Source organism: Bactrocera latifrons, unplaced genomic scaffold, assembly GCF_001853355.1.
Source record: "Bactrocera latifrons isolate USDA-ARS-PBARC rearing strain unplaced genomic scaffold, ASM185335v1 scaffold_265, whole genome shotgun sequence".
Taxonomy (NCBI): domain Eukaryota; kingdom Metazoa; phylum Arthropoda; class Insecta; order Diptera; family Tephritidae; genus Bactrocera; species Bactrocera latifrons.
The window spans coordinates 290,820-304,642 of NW_017536241.1; the positions used below are offsets into that span (position 1 = coordinate 290,820).

Below are 13,823 nucleotides of genomic sequence, written 5' to 3' on the forward strand. Positions count from 1 at the left end.
AACTTTAAAAATACCCGCGACAAAATTATTATTCTCAGAAACTTTTTTATTTTTATTGAAAAAATTCCAAATTTCAAATCACTATGTTTAATCACCTAATTGAGATAATCAAACTTTGACGCAGAATTTTTTAAAATTTGAAAAGCCAACTTTATGAATATGTGATGGTTATTTTTTTGAGAACCTAAAAAAAATAGCGACCCCTTAGAGTTAAGCTACAGAACCTGGTTTGAGCTAGGATTGTTTGTTTGTCAATCACTAACATTTGAAGGGCTAAGAGTTGAAAGAAAAATTCAAAAAAATTTTTGAAGCACCCTAATAACGATAATATGTAAAAAAAACTTTATTACCTTCTTGATAGCTCAAACGATTTCCAATTTTATCATTATTTTTTTATATATATTAAGTAGAAATAAACAAACGAAAAATCATTATTCTTACCATATATTGTGTGATTGTATATAAGCCAGAAAAATTGCATTCAAACGATTCTTAATAACAAATAAATGAAGCTTCAATCATTAAACATATATTAAACAAAACTTTTTATTTAAATACAATCTCATAAAATAATTACTGATTTATTTTTTTTAATAATTATCACTTTGAGTTCACCGGTTTGGTATTTTGTCAATCGACAGTATTAGTACTAAGTTCAATCGTCTTATTATTGCTTTCTTATTGTCTTTCGATTTGTGAATACATTGATATATAATCAATTTTTTATTTAATGTAGAATGATAAAATACCAAAACAAGTTAAAAAATATTATTTCGTGTTGAATAACAGTAAATATATGATCAACTTCAAGGTGCTTCAGCTCAGCTATGTACATGTATGGTATATGAATATTAATATTAAGCAAGTAAATGTCATTAAAATCTGTTGGATTTGCCAATTCTAAATGGACCATGCATTATTGTAACTAACTGGTGATAAATTAAAAAAAAAACAGTTTATGAAATTGAAACGGAATTTTATAATTATTTTAATTTTATTATAATTTTATTTGAGCCTAATAACAGTTCAATAAATTATCCAAAATGTCCACAATCAAAGCTTTCTTATTCTGTGGAGTTTTATATCTTCACCTAAAATGCAAAACAGATAAAAAAAAAACCAATATCGCTGTCAGATATATTAACCAATATATAACAATTTTTACAATATGAGTGCGTGATAACCATTTTATAACCAAAACTCAAATGTCGTTTCAATATGACGTTTAACGTTTTTCCTTTGTCTGTAAACTTATGAAAAGAGTTGCTACGTTATTGTGCATTTTAGGTGACGATATACTTGTATATAAACGATCACGAAGACGGGACAAGCTAAATGTTTACTAACTGTCTGTTCGTTTTCAAACCACTAAGGGTGCCCGCAGATCGTATATTATAAATTATATTATAATCTATAAATCTACGACACCTAAAATCAGTCAGCGCTGGCCGAAATTAAGTTTACGCTCGGCTCGACAGCGCTAAAATGGATGAAATCGGGTGGGGCTATCCCACTTTCCATATAACGATAATGTTTGAAAGTACTAAAAGTGCAATACCGATAATTGATAAATAAATAAGGAAGAAGTATTAAATTTAAAGCAATTAGTCCCCTTTCCCCTAACTCCCAACTTTCCACCAAGTTCGAACTATTTGTGTTGGTTAACATTTGAGATGTTTGCAGAAATTAAGTGGCCATGCCATTAAATTTAATATGGTTTAACGCAGTTTATGAATGCAATTGGTCTCGACCGTGTCATTTTGAAAACTCTAACGATTAACAGTAAATTTTAACAAAGAAAGTTAGCATTTTTTCAGAATTATAATTTGCGAAAATTATTTAATTTATTACAGATAGAAAAAGTTGCTTTAGTTTCTCCCGAAGATGCCTTGTAACGTTAGCACAATTGAGGTTTTGACTAAAATGTTTTTTGCCATGTTCATAATATATAGAAAATCTGGCTACACTAGGAGTCTCCAATTAGCGTCAAACAGAGAAAAGGAATAACAACTAGCTCGCTGTTGTAAAATCGGTGTCTACGCCAATAAAGAAGAAGAGTTTATGCATTTATGTAAACGATAGCTGGTAAAGTGTTATACTAAATGCAAACTTTTTGCCTCATTTCATCGGGTCATCTCTTCACCCAAGGACGGAGATTATGCCAAGTTATCGCTCGTTTAGAGGTCTAAGAATGAGTCGCTTAAATATTCTATAAACGTGCTTTTCGCACATCGTTCTGTTTCCCTACATGTCTCATCTACATCGCTACAGGCATTGAAGATCCTTGAAACATATAACTCGGCCAACCTACTATATGCTTACCTGTAAACATATGTACTTTTATGCAAGACTTAACTTCCTAATCACATGCAACCTTTGAAACTATTTTTTATTAAACATTATTACTCATCTTATCTATTAATTTAAATATGATTTACATACTATATATATTGAGTGAAAAAAGGAGAAAGAATTGCTTTTAGTTTGACCAAACAAGTGTGCATCGTTTGGTTCAAAATTTTATGATTTTAAGAGTTAGGGTCTAAATTGCCCCGATAAGCGAGCCGGATGTTAAATTTATGGAGGAAGACTGAACTTAGAATGTCACTTGAAATATCCTAAGGCGTAAAGTAAAAATTGCTTTTGAACGGACGCTAACTTGTCGGAATGGTTTCCACAGTTTTTTAAATATATCTAGTAATATATGGCAAAGTTAAATACTTGCTTAAGAATATAGTTTGTATATTATGAACATCTACGAGAAAAGCACATCGTCTTACAGTTTTTAAGATTCGGTGACATATCATTTATATACCGCACCAAGTAACCAAATTGTTTAAATCTGCTTGCAACAGACATCTTTCAACAGTTGATGTATATCGATAGTAAATAACAGGGTATTTCTTTATGAAACCACAATGAAAGTGAAATTTATTATAGAACTAGAGAACCCGTCCACGCTTTACTGTGGCAGACACATACATAATTCTACTGCTACCATCTTTATGATTTCTATTAGTTAGATTATAACTACTGGGGATGGAAGGATGGAGTCATGTGTAGAAGTTCACGTAAGTGAAGAAAGTTCTCTGACCGACATTCACTTGGGAGTGCCCAGAAACGATTCTTTTACTTATGGCTCAAGCAGCTCACGACTTCCGGTCTTTGACCAAGTATCCTCTGGGTAGGCTAAGAACATCCGTTTGAAGGCGAGTTAAAGTGAGAAGGCGGAACATTCCCTCCACAGGGTTGTGCGCTGGGTTTGGGACTCACCACGTAAAAAACAAAACCAATGTAAACTAAACGACAGCCTCGGATGAGAGACCACTTTTTTGATGACGACCATAACAAACGAAATAAAGACTACAATTTGAGGGCATGCACCTGAAATGTCCGTTCCTTAATTGGGAAGGTGCTGCTGCCCAGATGGTTGATTAGAGTGAAGGCTGACATCACCGCCTTCCTAGAAATGCGATGGACAGGACTACAGTGGCAATATTAAGGAGCACAAATTTTATGTGGGATTCGTGGTGGGAGAGAGACTCTGTCGCCAAGTACTGTCATTCACCTCGGTGGATGAACGTCTAGCCACAATTCGCATCAAAGCGAAGTTCTTCAACATATTGCAGATTTGCGCCCTCGCCCCGACGGAAGAGAAGGGCGATGTGACCAGAGAGATGTGAGAGTTGCCCCCGCCACGATATCAAATAGTGCTTGGTGACTTTAACGCCAGGGTGGGCAAAGAAGGTGTCTTTGAAGGTTTTGGTCGAAAATTCAGCCTCCACGACGAAACATCACCAAATGGATCGAGGCTGATCGACTTCGCCGGGGCCCGAAATATGGTTATCTGTAGTACTAGATTCCAGCATAAGAAAATAGAAGACACGTCTCCAATGGTTTAGATGTGCGTGCGCTCCGAGGTCCTAACATCGACTCCTCGCAGTAAAAAAAGCACGTCAACAGGCAAGGAAGGTTCGACGTCGAGAAACTGCAATCACAACAGACAGCAGAACGATTTTCTACTCGACTTGCACTCCTGCTCTCTGAGAGCACTCGTCAAGAACTCGGTATAAGGGAACTGTGGACGGCATTTCAAATTCCTTATGTCCAGCTGCAACCGAAACCATTGGTTTCCGGAAAACGCAAAAGAACAGCTGGTACGACTGAGTGCCTACCTCGCAATGTTACGGTCGACCATAATACGTGCAGGATGGGATAGACGCATGGGACGCATTTGCAGACAGAAAAAGAAAGAGGCCGAAATGCATGAGTATGCAGAGCTTGACAAGCTAGCTGGCAGTAGAAGGTTTCAAGACCGGAGCATACTCTTGTAGAACCCCCAAAGGAAATCTAGTGATTGATGCCCAGAGTATACTTAAATTATGGAGGGAACACTCCCTCAGCCTGCTGAATGGCAGTGAACGCACAACGCCAGGAGAAGGCGAACCCGATTCTCCAACCGATGACGATGGAGCAGACGTTCCATCGCCCGACCAGGAAGAAGTTCGAATAGCAATTACCCGCCTGAAGAACAATAAAGAGGCGGGGGCCGATGGATTGCCGGCTGAGCTATTCAAACACGGCGGCGAAGAACTGATAAGGAGATCAACTTCTTTGTAAAATGTCGGACGAAAGCATGCCCAAAGATTGGAATTTAAGTGTGCTATGCCAAATCCATAAAAAAGGAGACACCACAATCTCCAACTATCGTGGGATATGAATCCTCAACATTGCATATAAGGTTCCATCGAGCGTATTGTGTGAAAGATTAAAGCCCACCGTCAACAAACTGATTGGACCTTATCAGTGTGGCGTTAGACCTGGTAAATCAACAACCGACCACATATTCACCATGCGCTAAATCTTGGAAAAGACCCGTGAAAGAAGAATCGACACATACCACCTATCGCGCTGTTGTTAACTCGGCTATAATCGCGTAAGCGGTCTTCTACGCCAGTAAAGAAGAAAAACTATTAATTAATGAGATATAGAATGAAGTAACTTGTGTTAGTTTACAAAAGAGTTTATCATTAAGCCTTTCGTGTATTAATAATGCGTTTTAGGGGAAAATAATGTTGAATTTATGCTTTGCACCGAGAAAATCAACCGTTGAAAAAGAGGTTTGCTAAGTTGGAAAAAAGCGAAATGAGCACCGAGGACAATGTTGCCCTAATGCCTGCAAGCTATGTGCAAAGTGGGTGCCTCGCAAGTTCATTATCTAACAAAAACAAGGAATTGGTGATTTTGAGAATTTTTTGAGCGATCTTTAATCATTATTAAACCGAATTTTTGCATCGGTGTGTGACAATAGAAATATAGCTCCATCATTTCATACTGGAGTCCAATCGACAGTCATTATAGTGGAGTGCAAACGATGAACCAGTTCTCAAACGTGGAAAGACGAAAAAGTCGGTTGTCATTCATCGCTGTATTGGTTAAAAACTCTTCAAAAATCAGCCATCATTTGTCGTAAAAAGTAAATGACAAAAAAATAATTTAGTGGGATATCCATAAGAGATAGACATATACTATCATGGAGTTTCTGTAGACCTTTTCAATGTGTCCAATACTTAGTACATTGATTTAATAAATCTCGTAGTGTTCAGCCTGCATTTGCAATGTAAGCGGAAAAAATTTAATTATTTACGACACCACATTAGAAACCTGAAAAATAACAGTATTTCCTCACCATTTAATTTTCTGTTAAATATATGTAAAACATATAAATCATTCTCTTCAATCACTCTATCTATTAAAAAACCCACATCAAAATCCGTTGTGTAGTTTTAAAGATTTAAGCATACAAAGGGACATGGGACAGAAGAAATATTGATTGATGACATAGGTATCCAAGTAAACAAAAAATAAATATGGATGGATCACTATATCGAGTATATTAAAGATAGGGAAAAGTGTGGACCGATTGCATTAACTTTTGCCCTTACTCAAGGATACTCGCAATTTTACGAAGATAATAACATACAACAACGATATATTCGGCATAAGAATGTGGGACTTGGTATACATATGTACATACCTATTTCGGGAAAAATTTTCGAATTTAATCTGGAAGTTATCGAATATTATCCGTTCATTTAATTTTGTTAAAATATCTACTGCTAACTTTTGATTATTTACTTATCTTATTGAAACGTAATAAAGTGATAGCTCTACATTTCATTGAAATTGCCACTAATGATAAATGTAAACTGACAAGCAATATTTTTTTTTTTAATTTATGAAGTAAAACAATAAAAGCTGTAATAACAAGTTTTTCTTTATTAAACTAACTTTAATAACTAAATATAATGATATTTGTTATTTTCTTAGATTCTTAATAGATCATGAAACGTTGTTCTTTTCACGTCCGTCTGCGCCTGCTATTTCTAGAGTCTCCTAGTTGTGGGAGCTCAGTGTTTACATGATGTTGTAACCTTTCTGCATGTTTCGATGTTGATGAATGAAAATCACAATCGGAACAAAATTTCTCCTAGTATGCTTAATTCGCCATTTAAATAATCACTTTTCTAAAACTCACCATTTTGGATTTGAAGCAGCTGCATGACACTGACATTTCGTAGACATTGTTTGGTTATTCCTTTATATCTCAATTTATTGATGAGGAGGGTAAATAATTTCTATCTGTATAGTATATAAGTATATTTGACTTCCAATCATAAGGACTACTAATTAGTATGAATGAAAATCACAATACAGATCCGAATGTACCATGGGGCATTTACAATTTTGCGTAGAACTTTGTTTTGGAATCTTTGCACCGCTTCGATGTATAACGGGGCAGCTTTTGTTTTAGTACATAAACTTATAGAAAGCCCTCACTGCTTAGAACAACAAACAAAGATAAATTTATTAATTTTTAATACAAATATTCGATACTTTATTTGCTTCTTATCAGCTTATTTTATTGTTACTTTATTAATTATTTATAAATTCCGCCATATGCTGTTAAACTCACACATTTCTTTCATTGTATAATAGTGTTTTTGTTTTTGAACAGTATACATATACTCCATTGCATATCCTTACAATTATTGATATTTAATATATATTTCTAGTAAACATATGTATATGCCTTTAACCTTTTGTAATATTCGATTTTTCTTCGGTTTTTATCTACCGTTTAACTACATGTGTATACGTATGTATTCGTAGTTTTTACAACCAAATTATATAAAATTGGACCACTTAATTAATTTATATTTACTGCAATACGGAATGATAATATCCAGTTTCCTAACGTCTAACAATCAACCGACTATACGTAAATAACTTTAAATTTTTATTGATTAAGATGAGTTTGCAAATGATCACGCGCACATTATCCAAAGGGAGGGATGTGAGAAATGTGCTATCGTCGGTACGAAATTTGTGCTGTATAAAAAACTACATATTTATCCGTTAGAAAAAATTAATCTGGAAGAAACTTAATACCTTAGCAAGTAAGTACCTAATTAGCTGACTAACATAGTTGGCTGCATAATGTTATCTTGATATCAACAGTAATCGGTAAATCTAGGATCAATAAAGATATCAAAATAAAACCTCACACTTATAATGTCTTCAATGTGTAGCAACTAGCAAGTATGAAATTTGAAAATTCCTTTTCAAGCATACGGATACTGAGTATGAAATCCTTAATGTCTATGTCTAACTTTATACCGAAAATATATTGAATCTGTAAGATTTCTAAACAAAAAACGTTAACTTCCGCTGCACGGAAGCTAATATATCCTTCACAGATGCATTTCTTTTAGTAACTATGTGTTCAGTTTGTATGGAAGCTATACGCTATAGTAATCCGATCTGAACAATTTTTTGGAGATTATATTTTTACCTTAAGCATAATCCATATCAAATTTCGTGAAGATACCACGTCAAATGCAAAAGTTTTCCCTTGATTCCGATAGTTCGGTTTATATGGTAGCTATATGCTATAGTGAGCTGATCTGAACAATTTCTTCCGATATTACATTATTTCTATGAACAATAACAATGAGGAAGTTTTCCCTGCAAGCATTTGATTCCGATCGTTCAGTTTGTGTGGTAGCTACATACTATAGGAAGCCGATCTGAACAATTTCTTCGGATATTACATTGTTGCCTTAGAAAATAATCTACACCAAATTTCGTGAAGATACATTGTCAAATGGGAAAGTTTTCCATAAAAGAACTTAATTCCGATCGTTCAGTTTGTAGGGCAGCTATATGCTATAGTGGTCCGATATCTCCAGTTCCGACAAATGAGCAGCTCCTTGAAGAGAAAATGATGTTTGCAAAATTTCAAAACGATATCTTAAAAACTGAATGACTAGTTCATATATATATATACAGACATACAGACAGACGGACTTGGCTAAATCGACTCAGCTCAACATACTGATCATTTATATATATACTTCATAGGGTCTCCGACCCTTCCTTCTGGGTGTTACAAACTTCGTGACGAACTTAATATTCCCTTTTCAGAGTATAATGAACATATTTTCTTACATACTGTTAGGTAAAAATTGATGGAATGGTAGTAAAAAGACGGAATGTATATATAGTAGCTTGAAAAAGTTTTTTTTTTTGTGTAAGGTAGTGAACGAAGCACCGGTTACGCCAGCAGAGTTATATATGTATATATAAGTGATCAGATTGATGAGCAAGTTTAAATCCGGGCGACTGTTTTCCGTGTAAACGATCACTAGACTAACAATTATGTTATATTGATGAAACTTGGTACACGCATTCGTTGGCCCTTTGAGGAGGTCGATACTGCAGATGGGTGGTATTGGACCATAACCACGCTCGCAAAATATCGTTGCACACAAATTGGAAAAGCAAGAAAGCAAAATTTTAAATACAACCACCTAATTTGGTCCAAGCATTCAAAATTGAAAGAGGCGTATTTGGTGTAAAAAGCCTTAAATCCGCCGACTAATAGTTTTGATACACTTATCTTACAAACTAATTTCGCTAACCAATTACGCTATGAATATGTATTTCTACCAACAATTCACACAGTGTTACATGATTTGAAATCGGGGGATAACAAAGACCACTCACCAAATAACGATAATGTTGAAAATTTTTAAAAGTGCGATAACTAATTTACTAACGTTAGTAGTATTAAATTTTAAAGCCAAGATGGTACGATATGTATGAACTGGAATTACTGCACTAACTCCAACCAATTTTATCACATGGTCATGTAGCACGATTTTAAATTCCATGTGATTGTTTCACTTTGCAGTTTACAAAAAAACTAACAACGAAAATATCGCAACAAAACATTGCATTCCCCTTCATAAATACAAAAGATTCCGATCTGAACTTTTTCTTCGAAGATTGCGCAATTGCCAAACAACAATGCGTATCAAATTTTTCGTCAAATTAAAAGGTTTTCCACTTGCACTTGATTCTCATCGTTTAGTTCGTATGGCAGCTGTATGCTATAGTAGACTGATGTTGTCGGTTCCGACAAGTCAACAGCTACATAGAGAGAAAAGGACGTGTCCAAAAATTCAGATCCGAATCTCAAAAACTGAGGGACCATTTCGCTTATATACAGACATTATATAATATTATATATTATAGGGTATCCGACCTTTCTCTCTGTGTGTTATAAACATCATGCCAAATTAAATCTACGCTATTAAGGATATAAAATTCTGATGATAACATTCCAAGACCTGTAAGACTTTGTACTGAAAATATCGCTTTATAATGTATATATAGTATATATTTATCAATATGAAAATCATAATTGGATAGACGTGTAGTATAATATTAGAAATACTATAGATTAATGCCGAGGGTACACACTCTCAGTCTACGAATTACACCAATAGATTTTCGTTATTTAGCATACTTTATATCAAATATTTCAGGGTTTGAATTATGTGCATAAAGTAGTGTGGAAACATGTTCCCGAGTATACATGTACATTTCCAAAAAATCAGCTCAGACATTGCCCTAGCCCCATTATATTCTTTATGATCATTTTCGACTAACAGTTGAAATTATGTCGATCATTGTATGCATTATCATAAATCGGATATCGTATACTCTGGTTGACCTTTTCAACTTCAGAACTGGTTTTTGGTATTAGTTCGTTATTACACGAAGCAACTTTTGTTGCGGCAACTCTTGGTTTATAGGCGAGGGGGCGACGAGGAGAGGAGAATCGCGTCGAGTTTCCAGTGTTCAGCAACTCGATTTGTGTTCTTATTCGTAACAGTTCGCTGCGACGTTTTTCTGCATTCGTGTTCTTTCTTTCGTAGTACATAGTTGCATTTGCGTATATTATTTTGAAATTAATATTTTGAATATATTTTAAAAATTTAATTTCATCTTTTGGTACGTAATTTGCAAATATGTATACAAATATACATAATATAATATAAATATTTTAGAAAATGGAGTATGACGAAAAAATCGGATTAATTAAAGATATTGTGAAATGTATGGAGGAAGTCATACAAATTGATTCAGACGATAGTGAAGATCTGTTATATAACCATTATTTTAATTTTGAATTATAAATAAAATGTATTTCTTAATTGACAGAACTGATTAATATATGTGATAGAGTGGCCCAAATACCTATAAGGAAAAAGAAACGGCAATGGGTTAAAGTAAAGTGAAAGAGAATGAGAAAAAAACTCGAATAGAGTTGCGCAACACAAGTTGCTCGTGTGAAGGTAATGGGCAACAGCAAAAGAGAATCGCCCGAGAATTAGCAACAAAAGTTGCCGTGTCTAATAACGAACTTACGATTTCAATTAAGTTTAATCGACGTTAGATTTATGTTGCCAACCTAAAAATGGTCATTTGACAGATAATTAAACAGCTAAAAGTTTTTAAATGAAAAATAAAATTAAGGCAAATAATTATTAAAATGAACATTAGTTTTGATTTATATTACAATGACAAAAATATTGGTGCCAAAACTGATGAGTTGCGCATAAGGAAGAGGCTTCGTGATCACTCAAATCCATTGAAACTTCTAAACACCAATTAAGTCAGATTCATAGGTTATTTTCGTTTAAATTAAAAAACATTTAGTTTTCTACTAAATCTAAAACGATGAAGGAACGTTGCCACAAACTATTCATTTCCTTGCCGCCGGTAGTTATCAATAATGAATTTTAAATGATTTTAACTTTGTGTTGAAGCAACCTACGGTATCTATTGTTGACACAAATATTCTTTAAATATTATGAACACGCGTGCGTTGTGGATGAAACACCAATGATTGAAAAATAAGTAAAATTTCTAAATAAATTTAGTTTTACTCAAAAAGTCCCTCGAATAGTAGACTTTATCGCCTCTTGTTCTCTTCTCTATGTTCGAAACACTTCCACGGTCCCTTAATTATAGTTTAGTTTTCCAAATTGTAGCCTTTCTCATCAAGTTTCGAGACTTTACAACAAATGCTCAGCAAATGATTTTCCGTTCTATGGACTTGTACATAATAGCTGATTAAAATGGTTTGAAATTATAAATAAATTAGTTATAGTTCTTTATACAGATTTTCGATTTTCTGTTAATAGTTTTCCAAAATAAATGCATTAATTATGTGACACAGTTGTCTAACAAAAGTGGATGTTGGATTGCGTACAAAAATTAGTTTACGCAATACAATTCTCAACGCTATGTTTTGGGTTCGTTATAACTTATAACTTTATAATATATACTATACCTAAATGAAATTTTTTGACACTCTTGGGCAACCGTAATACCACAAAAAGTTTAAGTTTGACAACAATTCAACTACACTTTTTTTCACTGGTTGAGTTAAAACCATAATACCGAATTCCAAAACCATAAAAGGGGCCTGTAATAATCTCGCTCTGTCCACCTTTGATCGCGTCGTAATTTAACATTGGACCAGACTTTTAGTGAGTGGTCCATAGTGTTAACAAACAATTTTACCATAAGTCAGCTATGTATTTACCTATCAGTTAAATCGCTGCATAATTTAGAAAAGCGCTAACATGAATTTCTGTTTCGACGAATTTCTTAAGGCCGAATTGACGAACTTCATCGAAACACCTGTGTTCGCATGATTGTTCATTACTTTCTCACACGTAGGGATTATTAGATCTATGTTATGAATGTATTAGTTTCCACGCTAATTATTTCAATGTAATGGAATTTCAGTAGTCCTTTATTATAAGAATTTTTTGTCTCGATTGATTCGGGATAAACTATTACGAGCGATAAGTATTATTAAACTGCAACTTTTTAGCTTCTTAAAACGTCATAAACAGTGAAATAAAAAGGGTAAGAATATAGTCACACAAAATTTAACCTTATGCAAACTCAGTTCTCTGCCAAAACAGAATATTTCTATAAAAACTAAAAGGTTATTTACATATTTTCTAAGTATTTTTTTATTAAAGCTCTCAATTCTAAGAATAAAAGAACATGTTTTTACAAAGGCCCCCATTATGATTTTGTTAGGTAAATTCCACAAATGACTTGGGTAAACCTATGGAAATTATCGTTAAGTAATAAAATTGTAAGATGAAGAAAACGAACAATAAAAAAGACCGCATTCTCTGATCAAACCGCTACTATTTTTTCATATTTATTAAAATTAAGACGTCCATAAATATTTTGTGCTCACAACCTTAGACCTGCTAAAGTAAAAAACGTTTAAAGTCAGCGTCTTGAATTCAAAAAGTATGCAGCAAAAGTATATTAAAATTTTCAGCACTTTTTTCACCATCGACAGTCGCCGATCAAATGCAACTCATAATTGGGGCCTAAAACATTTATAATTTTTAAAAATGATCAAAAATGTATTCAAAAAAATATGTTTAGGTAAGTAAGGGCCCAATTTATAACAATGTATATATTGCAACTCTTCCGGAAAGTTTGTATAGTCACAACTTTAACAATAATTATTATCTTATTTGCTTATGCTAGAGTTTTAATAGAAAAAATTATAATATCTACTTAGTAAAAAACATTGAAGAATAATATAAACGGTAATAAATATTATAATAACTATGTTATGCTATATATATATTTTTATAGTTAAGTTGCTGGTGTAAATAAGTCTTTTTGTGATTTATATTTATTTTTATCCATTTTTAATGAATTAAACTTATACAAAAAGTTATTCACTATAAGTTGATTGAATGAAAACATTTGTTTAACAGATAATTCTTTTATATTACTCACACTATATATGTGCATTTATGTAATTCGATTTCCTTGTGATTAAAACTAAAACAAAAATTATAATATCATGACTTATTGTATATATAATGTTATTATATACACTGTCGCATTTTTACTTAAATATTTAACGTATCCATTTTCGTACAATGTGTTTGGAATTATTTTTATTGTATATGTAAGATATATAGGCTGTAATATTAGTTCAGAAGATTTTTAAAAATAATTATCAAAATTTTGTTATTTCTTAAATTAAATTCAATTTCCTAATCTATAATATTATATAATAACGGGAATTGATAAAAATGCGCTAAAAAACGAGGAAAAATTACAAAATAGAATTTCGTTTTATTAGGTGACCTCAAGAAGTAAAATAGATTCACATTCCGATTTCATAGATATTTGGCAAATGATCACTTTGCGTCTTTCTGTTCTGTTTCGCACTTCAGCACGGCTTTAGTCCGTTGTTGTTACACATTAATTTGAAAGGCTTCTCTTTGTAGTTTCTGATTGCCACGTACTCGAGGTGAAGTTTGAGCCTTGGATTTGTCATTAGTGTCGGAAAATCGCGCTGGTGGATTTATGTGGTCCTGGTAATTTTGTGGATAGTTAGATATGCTGAGAATGTT

At 33.2% G+C, this 13,823-nt stretch overlaps 1 protein-coding gene across 2 annotated transcripts in view; it reads right to left on the reverse strand.

The window, feature by feature from the left end:
• Nucleotides 1-13,490: 13,490 nt before the first annotated feature.
• LOC108969790 (Down syndrome cell adhesion molecule-like protein Dscam2) overlaps nt 13,491-13,823 on the reverse strand; it is a 50,283-nt gene continuing 49,950 nt past the window's right edge. For both annotated transcript variants that reach the window (XM_018934713.1, XM_018934712.1), the window contains exon 33: nt 13,491-13,812. In XM_018934713.1, the coding sequence (XP_018790258.1) occupies nt 13,665-13,812 (148 nt within the window). In that variant the 3' untranslated portion in view covers nt 13,491-13,664. The remainder of the gene's footprint in view (nt 13,813-13,823) is intronic.